At 40.9% G+C, this 21,889-nt stretch overlaps 1 protein-coding gene across 3 annotated transcripts in view; it reads right to left on the bottom strand.

Moving 5' to 3' along the window:
* adamts18 (ADAM metallopeptidase with thrombospondin type 1 motif, 18) overlaps positions 1-21,889 on the bottom strand; it is a 58,050-nt gene that overhangs the window by 33,265 nt on the left and 2,896 nt on the right. For 2 of the 3 annotated variants that reach the window (XM_029497880.1, XM_029497881.1), the window contains 8 exons: positions 8,218-8,509; positions 6,473-6,687; positions 5,507-5,590; positions 5,262-5,421; positions 3,874-3,979; positions 2,942-3,079; positions 2,696-2,849; positions 995-1,090 (listed from right to left, as the gene is read on the bottom strand). In XM_029497880.1, coding sequence (XP_029353740.1) covers positions 995-1,090; positions 2,696-2,849; positions 2,942-3,079; positions 3,874-3,979; positions 5,262-5,421; positions 5,507-5,590; positions 6,473-6,687; positions 8,218-8,509 — 1,245 coding nt within the window. Of the gene's footprint in view, positions 1-994; positions 1,091-2,695; positions 2,850-2,941; positions 3,080-3,873; positions 3,980-5,261; positions 5,422-5,506; positions 5,591-6,472; positions 6,688-8,213; positions 8,510-21,889 lie in introns of all 3 variants that reach the window. The other variant, XM_029497882.1, reaches the window with a different exon arrangement.

Below are 21,889 nucleotides of genomic sequence, written 5' to 3'. Positions count from 1 at the left end.
TTAGCTGCTTTAAACTGGATTAAAGATGAACCAGGAAGTGGCTCTGTAAACTGTGATGAATGTTTATTAGACTGTTTGGATAATAACTTTGAGGTTTGCCCTCATTTAGTCTGACTTACCTTTGTTTAAAGGACAAGCTTTGGGAAATGTGCTTATTTGCTTTCTTACAGTGAGTTGGCTGAAATGACCAATACCACAGTCTCGTCTGTGCAGTAAATATAACACTGCCACCATGAGTCTATGAGTTTATTAGATATGTATCTGCGTGATTGCAGGAAATAATTAAATTATTAAAATGTATGTGTATGTGTGTAAGTACCAGCACAATAAAAATGTAAGACAAAAAGAAATATGAGTTCAGCACAAAAACTGGGAAAAAGCCATTTCCTAATTTGCCTGTCCACAAAAGCCAAGCATAAGCACAAGTTGCATGTGGATTCATGAAGGATCATGTGCTGAATGATGTGTTCACTGAAATCTGTGACACCACTAGGAAATAGGAATAACCTTCAGTCGAATACAATAAGAATGATGACCTAAGACTAAAGTTTTAATAAATTGCAATAATATTAATTTTTCTTTTGCAATCTTTCATTCTTTCTACCAAATGATCAGTATCTGTTTCTTGTCCTGTTGACTGTAATGTCTGTGTTCTTGCATACATTTTATCAAAATAAGACAATTTGTTGGATATCAGTTTCTCTTTTTTTCCCGTTTTTTTTTTTTTTTTTTTGTCAGCAGGATTACACAAATACTTCTGAACCAATTTAGCGGGATCTTGAGGGTGGCATATGATGAACCCATTCAATTTTGGGGGAGAATCCAGATCATTTACTTTAATATTTATTTTTGCTGATGCTTTTGTACAGTGAAACTGTACAGAAGAAGAAGAAGACGATAGATATAAGTGTGGTTTCTAATTTGTGCATCGGTGTGTAAAGCCAGTCATCAGAATGAATGAATGGCTACTGTGACTCACACAACCTTTCCTCACCATGTCAGGCCCACAGCTGGTTCCTTCTGCAGCAGGCATGAACTTGGTCTCACATCGGTGTCCTGTGCGATGACACCACAGAGACTTGCAGATGTCCTAGAAAAGAAAACACAGGATGCTTCCCACTAGTATCAATTTTTTTTTACCTTTACGATCATGATCTTCCTCCATTTCCTCTTCCCTGAAATAACAGCACCTACTTCTTGCAGGGGCCACTACCATGCCCCCACCACCTCCATAATCGGGCATAAGCTTCTCTACAAAACATCAGTGTCAAATCTAATCACTCTACTTCTTTTATGAAACAGCCCATAATTGTACGTGTCATCTGACCCAACAATACAGAGACAGCGCAGCAAGTGAGCACAGAGGGAGAGTCGAGGTCTATAAACAGGCGACAGAGCCTGGCAGCCCGCCCAGCTGCAACTGGCAATGGGAGAAGAAGCAGTGGGGGATGGAGGGTCAGAGCAGGAGTGACAGTTATGGTGTGTGTACTAAGTCTTTCTCCTCACTTCTCTGACACGGAGCAGGTGGTTGACAGCACCACCACTATACTGAAAATCATTCTACTTGAGCCCCTGAGGGCCAATAAAACAAAAAACAAAGGCAGCCCCCAATTCGTGCATAGATTAATGAACTACCCACTGACTGGTACACAGGTCTAAGAAATGCAGATGTACTATTTGATCTTCTTTCAAGGAAACATGGCAGGGATTTAGAGTTGTGAATAGCAAAGGCAATGTCGTTTGTACTAATATGTGATATATGTGATATATATATATTTATATATACACACATACACACATTTTTCCAGCAATTGCAGCCCTGCAAAAGCAGAGCCTGGAGTATTTTGAGCATCATTTACATGTGAATCAATGTCATTGAAAGCATGGAACATAAAGGCTTATGCCTAAACCACAGGGATTCAGGGGGACACACTTGGGGAGATGGGAAGGGCTCCCATTCAAAAGGTGGAATGCATTTTAATGTAGGGTCAAATGTGGGGGCTCTAAAGTTGTTGTGCCAAGACCATGCAAATTAATAAAGTGTGATTTCACTGGCGCTGTGAAGTATACAACTGTGGCCCCTATATAATGTGGTACATCTCAGACTCCAAGTGCATCTTGATTTAAGCAGAGACACATTAAAAGTAACTAATATGTAAAACCAAGACTGTTCAACTTTCCCTGTAATTGCACAATTCAGGGATTGTTTACAGGACTATTGTAGGAATGAACCTTCTTCCTGTCTCTGTGTCTTTCTCTTCATTCTTTAGTGTATTTGTGTCCATGTCATGAATGTCAGTCCAATAGTCACATGTTCTTAAAACGTTTCTCTCCCACCCACTAGTTGCTGACTCTGCCTGTTCGTCTCTGAAAGAAGGCGGTGATAGTTACTTAATGGCTTCAGTCGTTGTATTTACTAGACAAGAGTATAAAATACTCCATGTGCCCAGCGCTTCATCTTTGAGGCGGAGCGGAAGCTAGCTGGTTTGCATGCTATATAAGAGGAGAGAAGTCACGAGATGCTTTTTCAGAGATGCCATTTGTGAGTGAATGAATTAAGTTAGCTGCTGAACTCGCCAAATTTTAATCTACATAGATAACTGCAAACATTGGCTTTGAAAAAATTCCATATAACAGCATTAAATTGTAAATCACGATAAAAGAAAACCATGTTTAAAATAAACACATATCTCACCTTGACAAAATCAAGGCTGCACAGTTCGGCCTTAGAGCCAAACTGCCACTTGCACTGTGTGTCTGCATCATACAACTGCCCAGGAAGCTGTTCAGGATACTTGTACTGACCGATTTGCCTTGGCTCATCCACCAGACAGGATGCCTGGGCTGTTCTGGTGAACACAGTACACCACCAGTGTCAGTCAGAAAGATATTGATAGAAACTGTCGGGGGAATTAAACAACGTAGATGTGTTAGCCCTAACCCAAGGAAGCGGCTCAGGTACTGTCGACTGCAGGTGGACCATGAGAAGACTCCATTGTTTCCAGCAAGAGTGGGAGACATAATGTTGCCTTCTGTCGTGCGACAAGGGTTGCCCTCCCCATCGTGGATCATCCCAAAACTAGAGAAAAACAGAGAGAAATCTGTGACTTCCAAGACATGCACACTTTAGTACAGGATCACAGTAAACAGGTTTTTCAATGTTAAGAACATTTAACGAGAAATAGTGAGATAAAATGCTGATTTGATTTTCATTTATTTTGACTGTTTCCTGTGTGATGCTGGAGCTGAAGTCACTGTTTACGCACCTTGTTTTATGCCGTACTATGCCATACAATGAAAATGTATCTGGTTGCATTGAGTCATTACCACACCACTACTACCTCTTTGGTCATTTTTCAAATTTAGCTAGAGTCAAAAAAGTTTCTATTCTGCAGGCTATATTCCTTAGCATACTTCAGATTATAGATACACCTGCCATATTATCAACTGGGTAATATAAAGATTTCATCTCAGTTTAAATTGAGAGCATGTCAGACAAACATAACATACTAAAATATCAAAGCTAATTTCTATCTCAATGGAAACGTATGAACAAAAACACAGTTGTGCTGCCATTATTCTCTCATAAAGTGTCATGGAATGGCTGAAGGTTTTCTCCACAGTAATGCTTTTATCCCAGAGTATTTGTTTAAATCAGACCATGTTCATTTCATGTAACATGAATTCATTGCCACATAAATGTTGGTAAAGTGCACGGCTCTAAAATATCACAAACATCTGACACTGCTCCATATGTCTTAAGTCTCTGGCACCAATTCTATAGTCAGCATTGAGAAAGCACATCTACAATTACTAACACAAAAAGCGAATAGAATTTACATACAAATCCAAATAAACTTTTGCTAAACATACTTGTGTCCAGACTCATGTGCAATGGTGAAAGCCAAGCCCAGTCCTGTGTCTTCATTGATGGTACAACTCCTGTACTTACTGCACATTCCACTGATGGGGGCAAAACCTGCGCAGATGAAGAAAGATTGTTATTATCTATAACCTAATGGCGGCATAGAAAGGCGGAGGTTATAAAAAAATCCAACCACAAATCTTCTTTCTTGTTTTGTAACCGAGTACATTCTTTCTGTTGAAACCCTGAACAGATTTGGCAAGCAACAAAAATCTGTCACAAACCCATTCACGCACTTGCACGTCTGGAGGGGAATTTCACACCAGCTGCAAAGCACAACTTCACAAGCCTGGCTCATTTATCCAACTCTGACAGCTGATCAGTTTAGAGGATTACCGTTGATAGTGGCCTAGTAGGATTTAAAGCAATTTTTATGGGAGCAGCTTCTCCCGGTGGACCCGAAATCAGGATTTCTAACAGTAGGAACATCACGTTTGTGTGACTAAAAGAGCCAGATGTTGAACTTTACCAGAATGGACAGAACAAGTTCCTGTTATTCTCAAAGCTCATGCATTTTGTCATCTGTCACACTCAGTTCTGGTTTAAAATTGACAAAATATTTTTTTGTTCTTTGTGTATGTTCTACACAAGGTACACACAGCTAATAAGCAGTTGTATGATGATCCACTTTTCAGGTCTTATACCACCAGGAGCCAAAAGGATAATGAGATAAAGAGCTACCCTGAGATTACTAGCATTTCGGAGTGCGAAATCAAGATGACAGTGATATTAGCCAAGATACGTTGGCTGCATTGTTGTTATTACAGCTGCATCTTGTTCTAGCAAGTTTAAAGATTTGCATGTGGCTTGAACTTCAGCTCATCCTCAAGCACACTGGTATATTCATACATGATCGACCATGGTTCTTGCTCAATTTGCAGCTTTGTCTTCCTTCCTAGCCATACTCAGGACTTTCTTTTGCATTGATTCTGACAGACGACTATGGAAGGAAACTTTTTAATTAGCTCTTTTCCTCCAGAGCATCAGCTGATGAAGGTGATGTTTGCATATCTGGCTGGGAAATTCCATTGTAACTAATAACTCCTGCTCCTACTCTCCTTGCTTCCTGCCTGCCTCTACACCATTACCGTGCAAGAAAGGCAAAATGCCAAAAAACACATTTGGATTACTCCCAAGCATGAGTGATTGGGATATTCATCTCTTTGGCCTGCGCCAGTACTGTCACTGCTAGCTGAAATGTCTACACCCACGGTAACATTTCAAAACCTATGCCCAAAATCATGACATTTATAATGGAGTTCAGAAGTCTGAGCCCACCTTCCCTTTAACTTCCCTTTAACTCCCTCAACAACAAATTCACTGAGGACAGTCTTACCCAGTGTGTCACAGGGCTCGTTCTTCCAGGAACAGATGTCCAGTCCAGTGAGGAGAACTGCATGATCATGACGTTTACCGCCTTTCCCCACCAGACCAGACTGCCACTGACAGAAACTGTTAAGGGATTGGTCAGCATGGTGATTTATGGTCAAGCCCAGCTGCAGGTAAAGTAAGAAAAACAGAGAATGAGTGACTGAGTGAGCTCATCAGTCATGATGTTCAGAGTTATGTGACTCCACTCACCGGGTCTTGTTCTAGTAGTAACAAGCTAACTACTACAATGTTGATGTCAGTCCCAATGGTGCCGTCTTTGAAAAGACTGGAAACCTGCAGAATAGCGGAAAATCAAGTTTAATCCCACGTGTGTCCCATATAGCAGTTTTACGAGAGGAATTTGTTGGATGTCTTTAAGTAATTTTAGATAGAGTTTGATCTAGACCTGCTCTATATGCAAAGTGCCTTAATATAACTTTTATGTTCTGTATAAATACATTTGATTTGATTAGACTGCATTGAATGCCCCAATTTGCTAATGCACTCATGTTTAGCCTCTTTAGGTGTGACACATGCAGGACAAAAAAATTTCCTGGATCAGGGAAATTTCTTGCACCAAAATGGAGACTACATGGTGCATTTAAAACACCTCTGACCACATAATCAGAAGACTGTCAATGTATACTGATGACCTGCGAGTCAATGGTTACACGACCAAAGGAAATGACACAATCAGTCTACTTTTTGGTTAGCCATGCTAGCTTGTCTTTTAAAAAAGGTAAACAGTGTATGCAAACATTCTTACCTATAAAGGTTATACTGTTAAATGTTGTTGATTACATTTTGAAGACCTATTTAAAGCTAGCCATTCGCTAAATATTTTCCAACAAGTATTAGTGAAAAATGTCAGCCTTGGGATGTAGCTCAATGGTAGAGCACATGTTTCGCATGCAGAGGGACCGGGTTAAAATTCTAGCCACAATGCACACTGTTGGTAGACTTGTGTCGGCCGTAAGCCAAATAAATGAGGAGGGTTGTAGGAGGAAGTGCATCCAGTACAAAAAAGCCGACTTGATATGGTGACCCAAAATAGGGAAAAGCCGAAAGAGAAAAAAAAAACAATATATTTTTCATGGGTCTTCCAGCCTTTAGTGTCAAGTATTTTACATGCTGCCTCCTCATTTCCTTCTCCTCCCTTATTCTCGCAGCTCTCACCATGTTCATGACGGTGAGGACGTAGGTTGTGACGTTGTCCCTGCCGTGTTTTTCCAGCATCTTCCTGTCCGCCACCACCAGAGTCTCTACATTCAGACCACCCACCCTGTTGGATGTGATGGGCGATCTCTTTGCCCTTCCTTGTCTTTCCAACTCGGGTATTACAAATTCATCAGGCATGATGAAACTGTCCTCAGCGGGAGGCTTGGGAGCATCTACAAGGGTGAAAGGGAGGAACGGAAGGGAGGAGAGACAGAGGGAGAGAAAGCGAGAACTTGGCAGTGAGGGTCAAATGGATGAACTGTCTTTTTCCTGGCTCGTGCCAAGTGATAAGAGTTTAGCAGGGTGCTGAAAAGGCAGGAAATTCACTCCCCACACTGCTTCCTACCTCTCACCACTAGAAGGAAACTGTATAAAACTGTACCCTAAGCAGAGGGTTTATCAGCTGGTAGTGCATTCTCACAGTTGTCTAAAACACATGACAAAACTTATCAGTGAAAAAGAACAAGAAAAAACCCTTTCTTAGATTAAATTAAAATACTGAGTAAATTTTCTTTTATCATGAAGACATTCAAAGCCCAAACATAAAGACAAATAAAATTAATATGCATAAACAGTTGAGGGCGAAATGCTTTGTAAAAACATAACTACCACTGTGTTATGAAGTGGTGATAATGCTATAACTAGTGCTCTTTGTTATTGCATTACAGTTAAGATTTATTTTTCAGTTTCCCATGATGGTATAAATGCAGATCTGTGATTTTTCACTCTGACAAAGAAAGCTTTGTATAGAAGTATGTCATGATAGAGATACAATTAAATGTGCTTGAATTAGAGCTTTCCATACTGATAGAAAAAAGGTATTACTAAACTCTAAAACCACAATTTTGGTATCAACATCCAACAAATTTGGATGCAGTAATTATGTATTTGTGTCAAATAGAAGCTGAAAGTATATCACAGGATTTAAATGAGGTATTTTCCCACTTAATGATGAAAATTGGCACTGAAAAAGAAAATGTACTCAGTATTTTAATTAAAAAAAAAAATCTTGTTCTTTTTCACTGATGACTGATGATGATTCTTAGCATGATGAGAACAGAAAAGTACAGTTACCAGAGTGTGTCTAATTGCATCTCTGTTAAAAATGATTCCAAACCATCTACTTTAAAAAAAGAAAATCATCCCTATATTCCCACATAATTACTGTCTTTAAATATTATTTCCCTTCCAATATGTTACGTCGTGGACATGAGGATGTACCCTGCACTTTGGGGATATCTGTTCAAAAGCAACATCTGCAGGAAAGTAAAATGAATACTTCCATTCAGAATTTAACAGCACTATTTTTCTGGCCACTGGAAAGCTTTTGCCTGAAAAAGATCCCACGCTAGATCCCATGCTTCACGCTTCTGGCATGTAGTTTTTAAATAAATTAAAGAGTAAATAATATTTTTGCATTTTTGAAAAAGGACAAAATTATATATCACGTTTAGCACACTAACCATATGAATGCTTATACAAAACATCAATTCATGTTGAGTCATGTTATTTAATTCAGCAAATTATGTGTGTTGTCTTGCATTACACATCAAAGTCGTATAAGTGGCACGGAACTTGTAGGTATATTCCAATTTCTGTGAGGGGTGAGTGCAGCAACAGCTTGTTTGAGGAGTAAATTATTTCTCCAAAAATTATTATTTGGTGATGGATGAATATGATGAATATAAGTTTCCCTTACATACATTGCTTGCGGCGTCCGCAGAAGTGTTGCCGTTGCAGTTTCCCATGCTGGTAGTCATGGTGATGGTGATGATGCTGCTGCTGATGATGGTAGTGAAGAGATAGATCATCAGGTCTGGACGTACTGGTGCCAGATGAGCTTCTAGATCTTCTGTGGACAGCGAGTTCTGCAGAGCGTTTGTATACAACATGTGGGTGGTGACCACTGGGGACGCTGTAGTTGTGCTGTTCAGCCAGATGTTGGGGTAGTGGATCAATCAAATACTCCTCCTGAGACACACGGATCAACCCTGACTGGAAAACACACAAAAAACAGGAACATTAAGTAAATAATATTGATGACTCACAACAAACATCCTTTTGGATACACAAGTGGGCAGTAGTTACATTTAAATATCTCAACTTGGCACAAAAAGTAAGGCAATTTGTGTTTGGTAGATTACTTTTTTGTTGTAGTGATGCTTGGCAATACATCTTATATCGTTGTAAAGCCTGTTTATTTCCCTTTTAAATAGGGCCAAATTTGTAAGAAACATGCATTTGTGGGATGAGCAGCAGAGCTGAATATGTGGGTTGCACCCATGAAAAATTTGCCAAATCTTCTCTGCCAATGCCAAACAGCTGATTTTGTTTTTGCTATTGACTCTTGTTTTGAGCTTCTGGTACCCCCAGGTGCTGCCAGTCAGGTGCCTATCAGCACCTGTGAGCATGGGCCCCGCTCCAGTGGTGAGTAGGTGTCTGCTCCAAGATTCGGCATGACAAGTTTGATAGGGCCTGTGCGATAGAGCAATTTCAAGCTGGTGTTTCACAAAACCAAGTTGCGGCATTATTTGGAGTGAGCCCTTGTACCATCTCAAAAGTGAAGGCCAAATTCCATATAATGCAGGATGTCAGAGACAGGCACCAAAGTGGGCATCCCAAGAATACGACACCCCAAGAAGACTGTGTCCTCACCCTGTCAGCACTTCGGTTATGTAAGCTGTCTTCTACTGATATGCAGTCAAGTTTTACAGGACGATACAGCCAATGGACAAGTGCACTGGAACCTGAACATGGGGAGGAACGTTATGTTCAGCGATGAGTACAGATTCTGCCTACGGCAGTTGGATCATAGCGTCAACGTGTGGAGAAGACGTGGAGAACACTATACCGATTGCCACACCGATAGAGTAACATCTTTTGGTGGGGGCAGTGTGATGGTGTGGGGCAACATCTCTGTTAAGGCTCGTCATCATTGGAGGCAATCTTAATGCAGTGATATATCAAGGTGAGATTCTGCAACCAGTGGCAATCCCATATCTCCAAGACAACGCTTGCCCTCACAGAGCAGGGTTTATCAGAGACTACCTCGAGAATTTGGGAGTGTAGAGGAGAGGAGTGACCAATACAACCACGTTGGCTGACTTGCAGCAAATGAGGAGACCAGCATGAGGAGGAGGTGCCATGCTGTCTTGACTGAGTATGGTTCTACCACACGCCACTGAGGCTCCTGTTTGTTAAATGAATGAATTGTTAAAATGCCAATATGTCTTGTTTCTTCAAACTTTAATCATTCAGTCTACAAGACAGCAAACAAGAGTCAATGGCAGGATAAGGTTTTTGGCATTGGCACAATCCACATAATACAAGCTCGTCCCACAAATGCATGCTCCTTACAAATGTGGCCCTATTTAAAAAGGGAAATCTTTCCAATGGTACAACATTGATTGCCAAGAAGCATTGCTACAGCAAAGTAATAATCTACCAAACACAACTTTCCTTAACTTTTTGTGCAAAATTTGTTATTTGATATTTGACAGTATCCACTGCCTGGCCTTGACAGGGACATACAGTGCAGTTTCAATAACTTCACACACATTTCACCTCTAAATCGATCCAGATAAACTCCACCTACTCTCAGAACCTACACTCTAAACTAATATTAGGCAGATGTGCACAGCGAATCCAGCTGTTTTAAAGAAAGAGATGTCAAATTGTCAAATTTTGCTGGGAGACAGACAATATTAGTTTTTAATAGAGAATTTAGAACAAAATCTAAATTGTGTGCACAGCTAGTTTTGTACAGTTTAGGGTTCACTTACAGTTTAATCCAAGTAGAAAATACTGCAATCTTTGTTGTTGACATATTCATAATGACAACACTGTGTTCCCAGTGCTGTGTCCAGTGTTCAGAGCACAAAAATTTTAATCAAGTCACTATTTCACTTTATTCCCTGATCCGGACTAATCGTAATAATATGGTTATAACTAATGGCATCTTTACTGGAAAACAACATAAACGTGGACATTCACGTACATTTGCAGTTTTTGTTTGCTTGCTCTTTAACTGTAACTTCAAAGTCAAAGCTTATATTGATATATATTTACTAGCTCAAGTTAACTCAACTCAAAGTAACACTAATCACACAATACAAAAAGGAAAATTGAGTAAAATAAAACACAATTCATTAAAAAAATGTACACTTGTACTTTTCTGTATTCCACAACCACAGGGTTCACATAATTCACTCCATGACACACCAAGTCTATACAAAATAGCTGTACACTCAATCACACACGTCTACAGCCATAAGTACACATCTCACTGAAAACACATACATAAGCGTACATCCACTGACCCAGTAACCTCTGGGCTTTGTGTGTGCATGTGTGTGTGTGTGTGTGTGTGTGTATGTTTGAGACAGGACCTTGCTCCTATTGAACTGACCCCATTGCCCCCAGACAAGCAGGTGGCAAAATAAACAGAGACAGGACAAAAGGGAGGCCATGGCAAAGCTCTTGTTGTAAGAACAGTGCCTGGATACACGGCAGGCTGTCATCACCAGCCCTATCCATCCCTCTAACCAACCATTCATCCATCCATCTCCTGAATTCTCCAGCTGCCAGCACATCTTTCCTATGTCCATTAATCATCTCCTCCTCCTTCCCCATCAATCTTTCATGGCGCGAAAGGAAGCTCTTTATTTTGACTGCATGAAAGTGCCACGTGTTGGTTGTGGGAGTTTCATTCTGCGGTGTCAATGGTTTTAACCCCAGCACATCAATACCTGCCAAAACAACCCTGAGCGAGATTCGCAGCTACCTGCTCCAACGGCATAGCTCTACAATAAAAGCATGTCTGTCAAGGTTTTCATTCATCCTGGTCAAAGTTTTCTGAAGAGAATTGGGTAGAGAATGACTTCCTCAGCTTTCAGCTTCCTTTTTCTGTGTCAAGAGATGAAACTGAGGAAGTCCCTTGGATGAAAGGCGAAATGTCTTCAAGGATATAGAACCAAGTCCAGTCACTCTCCCCTCAATTCTCTTTGGATAGCTCTGCTGTAAAAGCTTAACCTGTGAGCAGAGTGGAAAGAACATTTTTCCCCCAAGGCTATGGATAAAACACATCAAATCAAAGACTTGAATTAAGAAAGAGCAAAGTTCCTCAGCAAAAATGAGTGCAGCTTCACAAAATATTGTGGAATTCAAAACAGAGCTTGAGGAGCTCAAAGGAGGTGTCTCCTATCAGCACACACTGCTGTCGTCTCTCGTTTGCCCATCTTTTTATCTGTCTTTCAGTCTGGCATTTATAACAAATCTGCTCTATGAAAACGTACACCTCATCAAATATTCCCCTTTTTAATGAAACGTTTTCATCTCTTGACAGTCTCTTCTGTCAGCTTAATCATCCCACAGCACCAGGAGATTATTTCAGGACCCTTGGAACATCACACTGACTTTATTCACACAACTTCAAAATTGACTTTTTAAGCAAAAGATTATACTGATTCTGCTTAAGAGTTTTAACATATCACATAATTTGCCACCAGGCAAATATAATTAATGACTTGCCCCCAAATACCACAATCCAACCATAAAACTAAAGGCCCAACTGTCTGAAGTAAATCACAAGCCTTACATCTCTCTCCCTTTCTCAGCATCACCACATCTGCCAGCTCCTCACTTTCTACTCCAGCAATTAGCAGATGATAATGACAGGAAATTATTCCCATCTGCAGCAACGGTAATAATGTTGCTGTGTGTGCTGTGTGTGTGTGTGTGTGTGTGTGTGTGTCTGTTTGTGTGTTCATACATATGATTAAATTCTCTTCTGTCTGTATGGACTGTATATATGTAATTAAATGCCTCAGATTGAGCAATTTATAACACACAGGGGTTACCTGCCTTTCAAAATAAAACATCACCTGTCTCTGTAAAACAGCATCAGTGGTTGAACACCATACCCCTCACAGTTTGATGCAAGGCAAAAAGCTGAGGCAGCTCCAGATTTAAAATGCAGATTAACTTCAGATGCTGGCAACAACAATTTCAGTAAGGGTTACATTTTCTAACCTTTGTTACATTCGACAGTCGAGGCCTAATTAGATAGACTGTGGGTGCCATAATTGCTAAAGATCTCACTTTCTGCCCATCCATCCAACAAAACATATAACACGTATGACACTGTGGAGATAATTATAGGGGGACATGACTTAATCAATGACAGTCAGAACAAATGTGTTAGGGAGGACCCAAATGCAGACAAACATGACAGGTACATCCAAACAATCATAATCAAACTGAAACAATACAAAACCAGGGAAAACTTCATGGGAGTGAAGAGACAAACCAACAAAGACAAGTGAGGAAAAACAGGGACTTGAACACACAAGGACAGCAAAAAACAGGTGTAATACATTCAGCTGTGGCAGACAACAACAAAGGTGGGAAAGTAAAGACAGCCAGTAAAAACCAACCATATACACAGGGGAGGTTGAATCATAATCAAAGACAATATGAGTTTCAGAGCCAAATTAAATATCCAAATCTACAGCCCAAATAAAACATGAGGTAAAAGCACTAGCCAAAAAAGTCCACACCTTAAGGTTGTGGTGGTGGTTTGAACAGACAAAATCTTTGAATGCAAACCTACACCACAGCTTAATTCTTTACATTTTCACACGCCATTGAAATCCCAGCCATCTGCCAGTGCCACCATGTGACCGTTGGTATGTTTTGTGTGTCACTTGGATCTCGCTACTCCTACTGTCTTCCCCAACACAAACACATTCCCCAGCTTCCACTGACAGTGGCCTTTTCAAACTGCTGCGCCACAATTTTGTGGTCACAATTCGTTCCCATTTATAAATACAGGCTTGTTTCTGCACTTAAGATACACAGGGGATCATAATCATTTACTTCTGCTTCATCATACAGCAACGCACCAGTTATGGAGTCACTTCAAGGTATACATCAAGGTCAATTTATTTATCATTGGACACAATAGCCTCTGGAAACAGCATGATGTCTTTTGTAAATCTGGAGGTAGCTTACCAAAGATTGAAGAAAATGGACCCTGCTGACGACATCGGGTACCTCTTAGCATGCAGAGACATTGCATTGTGAAAAGAACGTGTGGCGTGAGAAAGAATGTGTATTTACCCAGCAGGGAGGGTTGAATGACTCACACAATGGAAACACATGATGAAAAATCTAAAATTCTGTGATTTTACTGCTGAGGACTCAAAGTGAGAACAATTTAGTATCCACCGCTTTGAACATCTTTGTAGAGGTGGAATATTTATACATTGAAACCTCAATTAATACTTTATTATTACTATTATTTTGCTATTTGTCAGTAGAAAAGGAGATATGAGAGTTAATTTACTGATCTCTGGCAAGTGCAGTGCATCCCTGTGATGAAACATTCCCCTCAAAGGTTTGGATTATTTGTTACTTTTACCTAGAATCTTAAAAATCTTGCAAATTATAGATGAACAACATGCATCCAACTTGGTTCATGATTTATTTTCTTTCCCATTTGGTGAAAGCACACATTTAATGATCTGGGAAGGAAAAAATAGATAGGTGTCTATAGACAAGGCGTCTTCAGACACCAGAGAGGCCACTGAGCAGACCTCTAGTTATCTCTGTACATTAACACTTGTAAGGCTCGACCAGATTAAAGGGACGAGCACTCTCTGCTAAATACCACTTTACTTTCCACCTTCGTTTGCATGAACACTCGCACATTTCTCTCTCACACATTTAGATCCTCACAGATTACAGGCTGAGCCAGGTCATTTCCATTTATAAATACTACCATTCTCAACATAAGGAAATTTAGGATAAAAAAAAGAAACCTTCCCTCAAAGCTTCTTCCTTTTCTTGGACTCAGTCAGTACAAGTAACTCGAACAAGCAGCTTTTCCTCTTTGCCAATATGACATTTTATGTTAAGACAGACGACATCTTTAGCTTGTCTTTGTATAAACTGCACCCTCTTTTAAGGTTTCCCACCATGATATTATAAGGCAAATGAGTAAGTGCTTACATGCTGTTAAAGACTAGGGCAGAGTGGCGAGAAGCCCCAAGGTGGTGATTACCAAGCTCTAAAGCACATCTGCACTCCAGCTCAACAGAGAATCATGTGAACACAGTGTGTGGTGAGGGGGGGGGGGTCATTCAGCCTCAGAGAAGGCCCCTAAGGCATCTAACTTATTCAATAGAATCATAATCTGAGTAATTACAGTTCGCACAAAAGAAATTATGTGTCTTTAAAATGGGGTAAGGAATAGGTAGGAAAGAGAAGGTAATTTTGGATCCCAGATTCAAAGAAGATAAGAGCTGTATAGCAATGATGGGAAATAACAGTGGCTGGGTTTCTTACCTTTAGCTTCAAATGACTGTGTTTCACAGCCATTCAGGCCATTTAAAGTCACTCCATTGGTGATAACAAGGTCTAGATAACCCTCTTCATGTATGAATGATTGGGATCACAGTGTGTCAATAGCCCAGGGCATTTTCAACCTTTGTCTGGCCTCACTGATCTGACACCCTCCGAGCATTTCTTCTAAGGACAGCAGAGGTGGGCAAACACATAAGGGAGAAACTGATGGTTATGGATGAGTCTTTTGTCATATCCAGCCTTTGGGCACAGTCCCACTCGTTATCCCATGTAAACTCAGCAGGAAACAGGAGGGCGACTCCCACACTGGTTCATACAAATGGAAATGTCCTCCTACAAAGTGATTTTAATTGCTCCCTAACTGGGTTAGAGTGCAACTCTCACACTTTTACTAACCTAAAAAAAAACAATGCCGCTGTGATGCAAATGACACAAAGGATCCCAAAACTGAAAAATTATTACTTAAATTTACCGGAGAACTTTGAACTTTCCAGCAATGGTCGACCAGCCCTCAGTCATACAAACCTGAGGCTGGAAAGGTGGATGTGACAGAGATGGGAAGTCACACCCAGACACCCGGAGGAGCTGAATGAACTGCACATTTTACAGGAAGCAAAAAGATACAGTTGTGGAAGCATAAAATGTCTAAATGTCTGGACTGAAAACTATTTACACATAGTATAAATATTAACACAACACTGAAAGAAACTATCCATCACACTGAGAAAAAAATATTTACACCTGTATGTGACCACTGCTGCTGCTTCCTGTGATAAAGACAGAGGGTTTGAAGGAAATTATAAGGAAGTACTTTTCAACCTGGGCTTTACACCTACACCTATAGGCTAATTTGTGGGTCCAATCGACTTAGATAGGAAAACTGAGGTCAGCAAATGCCAGAACTTCCACTTAAGACAATTCCCTTCCCTTGCTCACACGTTGCATAAATACATTTAAAATTATAGACAGAGGTGTGTCCAGGTGTAAAAATGGCCAGATATCAAATTTCACCATGTTTTTTTTTTTGTTTGTTTTTTTTACCCTTCCTCATCTATCTGGGTCTTACTTTGGCGATAGCCCACAGCCAAAGCTGAAACACACTGTTCACCCCTGTGTTGGCAGCTTGGAGCTTTCCACAAAGAGAGAAAATCTTTATTTACTTCAGGGCAGTGATAGACGCACTGTTCCGTGCTTATAAATCAAACTCTTACGGTTAGTATTAATCATCCACATGAGATGTAATGTTCTCTAACTGTTTTATCACCCAACAGTTCTAATGATTTATCATCATCCAGGTTACTTAGATTTGAACACTCTCGTATACCCACAGATAGCTGCTCTCAAGGTTTTACCAGAAACAACCTTCACAACCTGAACAAGACTCTTGAGTGCACTGAAACCATGGGCAGGTAGTCTACCTGGTGGCCCGCTGCAATGACAGTACAACTCGATTCAAGAGCATCTGCCCCAAAGGCAACTATAAAACAAACATCCTCACCTTGACAACAGCCAATAGACAGCAATACAAGCATGTCAAAATCAGATAAGGCCCCCCTCTCACCATTAATCCCAGATTTTGCTTTCCCAGAAACTTGAATGAAGACCATGTGTTTCTCACTGTTAGGTAACACTTTGGGCTGGAAGGTTCTAATATGCCAAGTGACAAATAGGTCTTAAACATGAGGAAGCACTACATATCACATGAATTCATGGCAGTAGAGTGAAAAGTGACAGCTTTAATACTTGAGTCAACATTCTTTATCATTACTCTTTATCACCCAACTTCAGCAGGTTTACAGTAAACCTGAACTGTTTTACAGCACCAGTCAATGTAAGGCAGTGGGGACAATAGTGGGTAAGATTTGATGTATGGGCTTCTTGTAGAAGTTGCAGCACCTACTTGAAGACTTCAACACCAGCCATTAGTCTTGTGCGAGAAAGACCTTGCACAGACAAGAAAGGACACACAAGTAAACACACACACACACACACAAACTTTCTGTTTTTTCTCTCTTCCTTTCACATACACACACACACACACACACACACACACACACACACACAGCATCCCAGACCCATACTGAGAGCCTGACCTCCCCCCTTTCCCACTGGCATCTAACAGTGGGCACTACATCACTGTCAGTGTCAGGACCACCAGGGAACGGCTCGAGGGCACTCTCCTCTTGTAGTGCCAAGATCTGAGCTCCTCCGTGGCCTAGCCCTGTCGCTGAATTATGGCCAAGCCAGAGAGGCATATTGTGGCAGGGAGACGTTCCAATTTGTTGACCTTTATAGAAAATGGATAGGTACAAATGGCCCAAGCACCGTCTGGAAATCGGTCATTCAAGTGTCATTTTAACTTAGCGAAAGCCTACAGCATTTGGAGTGCAATGACAAACACACGTGCGCGCGTGCACACAGATACACATACTGTTTCTGTTCCCAGCCCTGCAGATGAGTAATCGTATACCGTCTCAGCACCACGAGGAGTCTAATGGGATATAAACATCTACATATGTTAAATATTCAAACAGCGCAGGCAAGGGTTCAAATGTATGCCTTATGGCCAAATAGATTTGTCTCCCAGATGTAGTTTACAGACATATTTTCAGATATTTAAATGAAATTTTACAATCCCATAAAACAGTTTTGGAGTATAAATGACTTAAATCACGAATTATTACTGAAATGCACATTCAGCTTTACAAAACAACCCAAGATCTGACATTATTTGGTGCCAGCACAAAGCTTTGCAAGAGAGGATTTTTCCAAACAATAAATAGAGCTCAACCTCTCTTTTTTTGTTAGAGTACATCATGATGTTCTGCAACTACAAAACAACTCCAGGGGCTACAGTATATCCAGCATCAATAACAAGGGCCCGGGAAGAGAGCAAAGGCCTTTTCACACTACAAGGAGCCCCCCTGTGCCTGTTGGAAACAGACAGAGGTCATAGGTCAAGTTGCCATCGTACAACAGCCGCCAGCGGTTGCCACAACACGCGGCACCGTGTCAACGACGGCCATCAGACAGAGAAGATGAAGGGAGATGAAGGAGAAAATAGGAGGTGGGGTGTGTGCTGACACTTTCTTTAGTGTTTTTTCTTTCACACATGGCTGTGCAAACACACAATTAAGCCATAAATTGTGACACCTTGGGGGGTTGCTAGGTTTTTAAGACCAACTTCCAACACACAGCCAAGAAATCTGTTGGGCTTGTTTGAAATAAAATCATAGTACAAGAAAAAAAAAAAGAAAAGAAAAAAATTCTACCCACATCTATCTGTGACAATGGGTTAATTTATTTCTTCACAACCACACAGTGACAAATCATTAAATCACACTGTGCTTGGTTTAGTTACTTGAGGACTCCAAGTGAAACAGAGGTGGAAAACTGATCCTTTGAAATGCATCTATTTCATACTTTGGACCTCAGAGCTCAGTTTCCAGAGAACCCAACCTGTGTTTAGCCTGGCCTGACCTGGCCTGGCCTGCGGGGGCATGGGGAAGGTCGCAATAAAGGTCATGGCCAGCTCTGTGACAATGTGTCACAGGCAGCCTGCAATGGGGTTTATCCGAATCGCACATGTTCCAGCGAACATGGCCAAGTCATGAGCAATAATTTCAAATGATCGTAATAGACAAATATTTTGCAACAAGTGCAATTCTCAAACGCTTGTCGCAAAATTCTGAAAATTCTAAACACGATAGAATAATGATGATTTCATAAACTATCAATAAAGTATACAGCATGCCTTCAGTGTGAAAATGTCAAATTCAGACACTGAATTCTGCAAAGTTCCAATGAAGCACTGCATGTAATTACCCCGAAGAGTTCAAAGATATGCAGGTAGACAAACAAACAAAGAATTAAATTCAGATCGCATTTATCATCGATTTGACAACACGTGCATCAAATACTCATCATGCACAGTGAGTATTTCCAGCAGACAAGTTTCATTCATTCATTCATCTTCTACCGCTTATCTGTTCCAGGTTGCGGAGGATGCTGGAGCCAATCCCAGCTAGCTCACAATGGGCGAGGGCGGGGTCACCCTGGACATGTCACCAGTCTATCGCAAAGTCAGACAGCGAGAAACAACCACTCACACTCACTCCAACGGGCAATTTAGAGTCACCAATCAACATGAAAGTTTTTGGATGGTTGGAGGAAACCCAAGCACAGGGAGAACATGAAAACTCTGCACAAGAAAGAACTGAACGCGCAACCTTTTTGGTGTGAGGCAACAGCACTAACGGACAAAAAAGCACTAACCACTATGCTGTTGTCTTCAAATTCATATTCTCACATTTGGACTGGCGACCTGTACAGGGTGTACCCCATCCTCGCCCAGAGTGAACTAGCAACCCCCATGACCCAGAAACAGCAAAACGGTAGAAGATGGATGGATGGATTTTCTCACATTTTGTATTTCAAAGAATAATGTTTTGGTAAATATATAAATGTGCAGTAATTCAATAAATCTGTTTCTGATTTCTGATTTGAATCATTTGCCTACTTATCTATTTGTTGTTCTTTGCATTTATTTGATTCACATGCCCCAAATGTATGGAAAATGTAAAGCTTGGGATCACATTCTAAGGATACTTGGTACTTATTTTCTCCCAGGGACCAACCCAGAGGCATTTCAGGATCCAAAGCTGCCCTCATAACCCAAGAGAAGAATCCTTTATTGGGAAGGGGCTGGTAGGACAGAGAGTAGCAGTAAATCACCCCTTTCTGCATTCACATGAGTGTTGAGCAGCCCTGAACTAGCACTACAAAGTAGGAACCTGTGAACCTGTCCACATTCAAACCCACCCAACGACCCATCCCCATACGCCCGAGTAGAGAGGATTGGGGTCAACCAGAAAAGCAACCTCAGATGAGAAACCCCCCAAAGACAAGAGGACCCCCTCACTCTCCCCTTTCCATTACTCTTACAAATCACTGAGCATTACATCTGAAACTTCGGCCTTTCATCTCATGCAAAAGCAAACCAGACAGCTTCATTTCACTCAAAAATGTGAGCCTGGTGCTTCATGAGGACACAGGGAGAGTAATTAAAAGACAGCAAATAACACCATGTTCAATATGTGGGGATTTACAGCAGAAAATCCTTCTCTTCCAGTCATCCATCCATCCCACCCTGCTCTTAATGCCATGTCGCCCTGGTCTTCATTCAAACAGCTGAATTCCACTTCCATCTCCTTAGCCTGGGCCTGGATGAATGTTTTATAGAAAAAAAATGGGGGTTGTCTTGGTTTGGCCCCTTAGCCAGTGCTGACACTTCTGCACTAGTAAAAAGGAGGGTCAAGTCCAAAAAACAGATTTTAGACACTTTTCTTTTCCCTTTTCTCCGCTTTCCTCGTCTCTGATGAAAGGACACAAAGAAATTGAGAACAAGAGAGCAATTTTTCTTCCTTGTTCTCACTTGATTACTTCTCCAAAGATATTTGACATAAACTGCGAGTCCATCTCTTACACTCTCTATAAAGAGACCATCCAGCCTGCCTGGGAGCTTCCACCCTAGGCAATGAACTTGCATTATTCTTGCACATCACTCCCTCTCTGTAGTGCTGTGCTCCCAGCTCAGCTCTATTCTCATTCATTATTTCATTCATTCATCCATCCTCTCTGCTTTTTCCCTTAATGTTTTCCCAGATTTCCTTGTCATTTTCTCTTTTTAATCCATCTTTCTTTCATACATCTTCCTCTCTGTTGTTGTCTTTAATCCCACCTTAATTTCTTCCTTGAGCTCATCCCTGACTTCAAGCAGGCTGGAATGGATCATTCTTCATTTGCACTTAATCCAAATATTCTTGGCAGAAGGCTGGATTAAAAGCAAGGGTTAACTGCTTTTGTTGTTGTAAGCCTTACAGCAGTCAAGCAACATACATGCAGACTAATGCATTGAAAAAAAGAGACAGAGGGAGGAGGAAAAGGGCCTGAAGTCACTTTCCATGCACTTGCCGATTTCTCTCACTTTGTTCATCCAGTTTTTATTGTTTTTTTCTGCTCATCTGTCTACAATATGAACACATCAATGGATTTAACTGGCTGAGTGAACACCCGTCCAGTGATGGCCCACTTGGGAGAGGAAGTGTGTTTTGTGTGAGTGTGTGTGTTTGGGGGGGTGGGGCTGACTAAAATATATATATAAATCAAAAGATTCAAATGCAATCATGACCCAATCATGTTGCGGCCCAGCAGCAATTTCAGGGTCAGTGGTGTTTTATTGTGGCTTGAGGCTATCTTAATGAAAGTGACAATGTGAAGATTGACAGTGACAGCCAGAGAGCTCAAACTTCGCCCTGCCTGTAATTGCTGCGAACAAGAGATATAGCAACAGGGCAAACACAGAACAAAAGAGTAGGGCAAGCAGGGAAGCCAGAGGTATGAAGTGTGGGTGATAAATAGAGGATATTGCTGTTATCAGAATCCAAATCAGCTTTATGCCTTCATTATACCATGCACAATGAAATTACATGTGGTTTCATATCCCAAATAAATACGAGTAACATGTATATACACCACTGGCTCTAATGTTAAAAATAGGAAAAAACCATACAGTAAGACATTGTAATGTGCAGGTAGTCTTAGTGCAAGTGTCTCTTCTCCTCAAAGAGGATGAGGTGGTCTGGATTTATGGGCAGATGTGTTTCCATGCAGTCTAAACTGGAGTGGGATGTGTCAGGCAGTGTGTATGCTGATAGATAGGGTCCAGACACCTCAAAGGCCACAAACAGAAGCTCACAACCTTCTAATTACAGAATCAATCAACATCCACATACCATCACTCACAAGAGCAGGTGTGATGTGACAAAAATCTAATTCTGTAATTTGGCATCACCTTGAAATAAAGTAGTAGGTATAAAGTAAAGAGGTGCTACCCAGCTATCTGTGTAGCTCAGTATCAGCAGCTTGAAACAACTAGCTAGTTTTCGTGTTTGTCCGTTAGTTGGTCTGTTTTGTTTTTTTTTCCTTTGAACGACCCTAGCTGCATTTAAA

The sequence above is a fragment of the Echeneis naucrates genome, chromosome 3 (genome assembly GCF_900963305.1).
Source record: "Echeneis naucrates chromosome 3, fEcheNa1.1, whole genome shotgun sequence".
NCBI lineage: Eukaryota > Metazoa > Chordata > Actinopteri > Carangiformes > Echeneidae > Echeneis > Echeneis naucrates.
Note: the sequence above shows the minus strand (reverse complement) of the source record. Positions and strands in the feature narration are given on the sequence as shown.